This window comes from Pinus tabuliformis, chromosome Q (assembly GCF_031772625.1).
Source record: "Pinus tabuliformis cultivar Carrire ecotype Pingquan chromosome Q, CPIR1, whole genome shotgun sequence".
Taxonomy (NCBI): Eukaryota; Viridiplantae; Streptophyta; class Pinopsida; order Pinales; family Pinaceae; genus Pinus; species Pinus tabuliformis.
In genome coordinates this window covers 1,044,555,500-1,044,560,087 of record NC_142296.1, presented here as the reverse complement: position 1 = coordinate 1,044,560,087, position 4,588 = coordinate 1,044,555,500, and the positions used below count along the sequence as shown (strand labels likewise).

General features: G+C 47.1%; 1 protein-coding gene across 1 annotated transcript in view; it reads left to right on the top strand.

The window, feature by feature from the left end:
- The first annotated feature begins 1,321 nt into the window (after positions 1-1,321).
- Positions 1,322-4,588, top strand: part of LOC149223080 (uncharacterized) — a 5,988-nt gene continuing 2,721 nt past the window's right edge. Inside the window, exon 1 of the mRNA XM_089387783.1 lies at positions 1,322-4,588. This exon is cut by the window's right edge and continues 404 nt beyond it. Within this exon, the coding sequence (XP_089243909.1) occupies positions 1,322-4,588 (3,267 nt within the window).

Below are 4,588 nucleotides of genomic sequence, written 5' to 3'. Positions count from 1 at the left end.
ACACCATACTTGTTGGGCATGTTCGAGGGAGAGCATATTCGGCGACCCGTCTCACTCTTTGGGTGAAGGAAATTTGGGGAGGGGTTCTCAAGGAATTACCTGAGGTGCAAGTCTTACCCAGAGGCTGGTTTGCCCTTCATTTCGCAAAGGAGAACTATACAGACTTGGTGCTGGCGAGGTATTGGCACATTGAGATGGCGTTGGTTCTGTTAAAGAGATGGAGCCCTCTATTTGACCCGGAGAGAGAACAAATTGGAGCTGGTCCGCTGTGGGTTCGTTTGCCAGGGCTACCCCTTCAGTACTGGAGTGAAGAGGTCTTCATGCGCATTGGGAATGCACTGGGATCATATCTTGATCATGATCGTACCTTCGTAGAGTCAAGGAACAGAACTCTCGCTCGCATCCTGGTACATTTGGATACCCGCGAAGGCTTGGAGGAGAAGATTACTTTACACTGGGGCAAATACACTAGGGTTCAGATATTGGATTATGAAGGGGTGCCATTCAGATGCCGCCGCTACCACAGGGTGGGGCATATTTTCAAGGACTGTCCTCTAAACAAGAAACAAGAAGAATCCCCTGCGCCATCCAATGTGCCCTCGAGGACTATATCGCCGGTCTCTCTGCGTACTCCGGCACCAGGACCCCCCATCAGCAATACTCAACATGCTCCTGGAGCAGCTCACAGAATACTATCTCCGCCGGTCACCAGATCTCGGGCTGCTGCAGCATCTGCCTCCGTTTCGGGTACATCTCTCTTTACTCCCTTATCTGTTTACTCTCCTTGCTCCTCATTGCATTCTCCATCCATGTCAGTTGCATTTTTCACTTTGCCCTCATCTCCGGTCATTGCTCCATCTGCTCCCTCATTACATTCACATCCCTCACCATCCTCCTCACCTTCCTCATCCCGGGGGTCAAAACACCACTATAATCTGCGTCCTCGAGTACACTCACTCGGATCTCATCTAAAGATTGCTGGTTTGGGTATTGTAACATCTGGGTCGACTCCCTTGTCTGTTCGGGGGAGAAAATCAAATCTGTCAAAAGCCATCAGGCGGGCGGGTGCGGAGGTTGCCTCTGGGCGACAATCCACCATTGATGGGGTTCTTAGAGCAGTGAACACCCCGGGCAATCTTCCCCCATGAAGTGTCTTTCCTTCAACTGCCGAGGCTTGGCTAGTGCCTCCAAGAAACTAGCTCTGCGCAGACTTTTTGAATCTGTTCCTGTTGACATTATCCTCCTCCAAGAGACCCTTGGCCCGGCAGACTCTATTACCGCCTCCTTATCCTCCATCATCCCGGGATGGCAATTTTTAGCTATGGATTCCACTGGTAGATCGGGGGGTCTTGCGATTGGGTACAACCCAGCATCCATCAAAGCTCTAGCTTCCTGGGGAGGACAGGGGTTTATGGGCTTAGACCTCTTTTCGGCCGACCTGGGGACCAATCTCAGAGTTATTAACATATATGGCCCCTGTCAACAAAGAGAGAACTTTTGGAATCATTTACTGAGCCTATCTATCCTCACTGCAGACAACATCATTATTGGGGGTGATTTAAACTTCTCCTTGGGATATAGTGAATCATGGGGAACCATGGCTCAGATTGACTCGATCACTGGGTATATGACCGACCTTCTGGAGCGACATAACCTGATTGATGTCCCTATGCATAAACCGCTCCCCACCTGGAGGAACAGAAGAATTGGAGATGCTGCTCTTGCTCGCAGACTAGATAGATTTATAATGAAAGGTACCCTTATACAACAGCTGCATTATTACAAACAATGGGTGGGTACTGGCGGCATATCGGATCACTATCCAATATACCTGGAGATATTGGGTCCTCATAAAAAACCAAAAGCCCCCTTCAAGTTCAATCATGGTTGGATACAGGATCCCTCATATATCAAGATGGTTAAGGATTTTTGGACTCAAAACCTGATAGATAGGTCAGATTCCTTGGCAAAAGGGTTCTGCTCTAACTTGTCTCAGCTCAAGCACCTTTCTATTAAATGGGCCAGAGAGAAATATCAAAAGGATAACTCAGCGCTACTACATATAGAATCTAAACTATCCTCACTATCGGATGAAAGAGGACTGGGGTTCGCTACAGCTGAAGACAAAGCCCATCTGGTGGAACTAGAAAATCAGAAGTCAAAAATTCTAAGAGAGCGAGAGGAATCCATCCGTCTTCGTAGCAGAGCCACCTGGTTAAAAGCTGGGGATGACAATACCCGATTCTTTCATAACTATGCAAAAGGCAGAAAGGTCAAAAATACAATTTGGAATCTCCCATTGCCAGAAGGTGGAGTAGCAGACTCCTTCAACAAGCTCTCACACCTGGGATCATCACACTTCAGGAATCTCTACAAACAACCCCCAGGCTCAACTATTGCTGATATTATTAACATTGCTGGTCACTTCCCCAGGTTTGTAAATGAGGATGAGGCGGCGGCTCTATTTGATCCAGTGACACCTGGGGAACTTGAGAGCACCCTAAAATGGTTCAAGAGGGATAGAAGCCCGGGGCCGGACGGGTGGACCATTGAGTTCTACATTACTTTCTATGAGCTGCTCAGCAATGATTTACTGAGGGTTGTGGAGGAATGCAAGGTATCTGGGTCACTGTACAACGCCATTAACTCGACTTTCATAGCTCTGATCCCCAAATCAGACTCCCCTTCCTCCTTCGATGATTATCGTCCCATCTCTCTGTGTAATGTGCTCTACAAGATCATCTCCAAGATTATAGCAAATCGCCTCCGTCCCATTCTGTCCCATAATATTTCCCCCCATCAATTTGCTTTTCTGGAACATCGTCAGATTCATGAAGCCATTGGTGCGGCTCAGGAAGCACTTCACACCATCTGGACCAAGAACCACAAAGCCATTATCTTAAAGATAGACTTAGCTAAGGCATTTGACCGTGTCAGCTGGCTCTACATCAAGATGCTTCTCATCCATCTGGGCTTTCCCATCAACTTCATCACTTGGATCATGGCTTGTATCTCCACCCCCACCTTCAGTGTCCTGATAAATGGGTCGGCATCACAGTTTTTTCACTCTGAACGTGGCCTTAGACAGGGTTGTCCTCTGTCTCCTCTTCTCTTCTTGATTGTCATGGATGGCCTGAGTCGACTAATCGATACAGCAAAGAGAAATGGGGAATTTAGTGGACTCAAAATTTCAGATGACTGCTTTCTCACCCATCTTCTTTTTGTGGACGATGTCATGATTTTCCTTGATGGCAGCATCAGGGACTCCCGCTCCTTCTCGAAAATCCTCACCCTATTCTCATCTGCTACTGGGATGCTTGCTAACCATTCAAAATCATCTATCATTCTTTCCAGAACCTCTATCCAAGAGTCCCATTTGGCTCGACAACTGTTTCCTTTCTGCATCTGTCCCTTAGATCGCGGCCTCAAATATTTAGGGTTCTGGATCAAGCCTATCAGCCAAAAGATTGCTGACTGGGTTTGGCTGGTAGCTAAATTGGAGAAGCGCCTCAACATATGGAGCCACCGATATCTATCCAGAGCTGGTAGACTTGTATTGGTTAAATCTGTCCTGGAGGCCACACCGGTCTTTTGGATGGCTCTTGCCTGGATTCCGAGGAGCATCTTGGCAAGATTACATCAAATATGCAACAGATATCTGTGGAATGGGAACCAGGACAAGCGCATATTTGCATGGGTAGGATGGAAGAAGATAGTTATCCCCAAAAAATGGGGAGGCTGGGGACTAAAAGACCTACCTACATTTGCTCAAGCCCTTGCTGCAAAAATGGGGTGGACTTTACTCACAGGCCATAATCTCTGGACCAGCATTACATACCACAAGTATATCTGGCCTCTACACATAATGGAATGGATCCGACTTCCAACCTGGCCCAAATCTGGTATCTCATATGTATGGAAAGCACTTCTAAAATCTATGCCTCTCATCAGAGATAATCTGGTTTGGAAAATCAACGATGGATCTTTGGCTCGTATTGGTACAGACCCATGGAATGGAAGCGGCGGCAGACATATACTACCTGAGGCCCTCATTCGGCACCTACACTCACAAGAGATCAAAGTACTTGCTGACATTGTTGATCCTCAAAACTCATCCATATTAGATCAGCGCTGGAAATCTGCATTACAGATCAATCTTCCACCTCACTGGCACCAGGAATGGACTGCCTACATTAATGCTTTGTCAGAGTCTCACATCAGAATTAAACAGGGGTCGGATGAGCTAATATGGCATCATTCCGAGAATGGAATATATACACCAAAGACAGGTTATCTATCGCTGATATCGCACAAGGTTCCGGATTTGATTTCTTTTTGGTGGAAGACATTATGGAAGCTCACTGCGCCCCCCAGGCAGAAACTCTTTTTTTGGTGTATCCTCAAAGGTATAGTTCCCACAGGGGAATATCTCATGCGCAGAGCAGTATACGGGCCTACCTGGTGCACCCTGTGTAAATGCACTTCTGAATCGAGCCTTCATCTGTTCCTAAATTGCACAGCATTAACGACCCTGTGGCAATCTGTATCCTCATCTATACAATTCACAGGCAAATGGGAAGGCGATGAT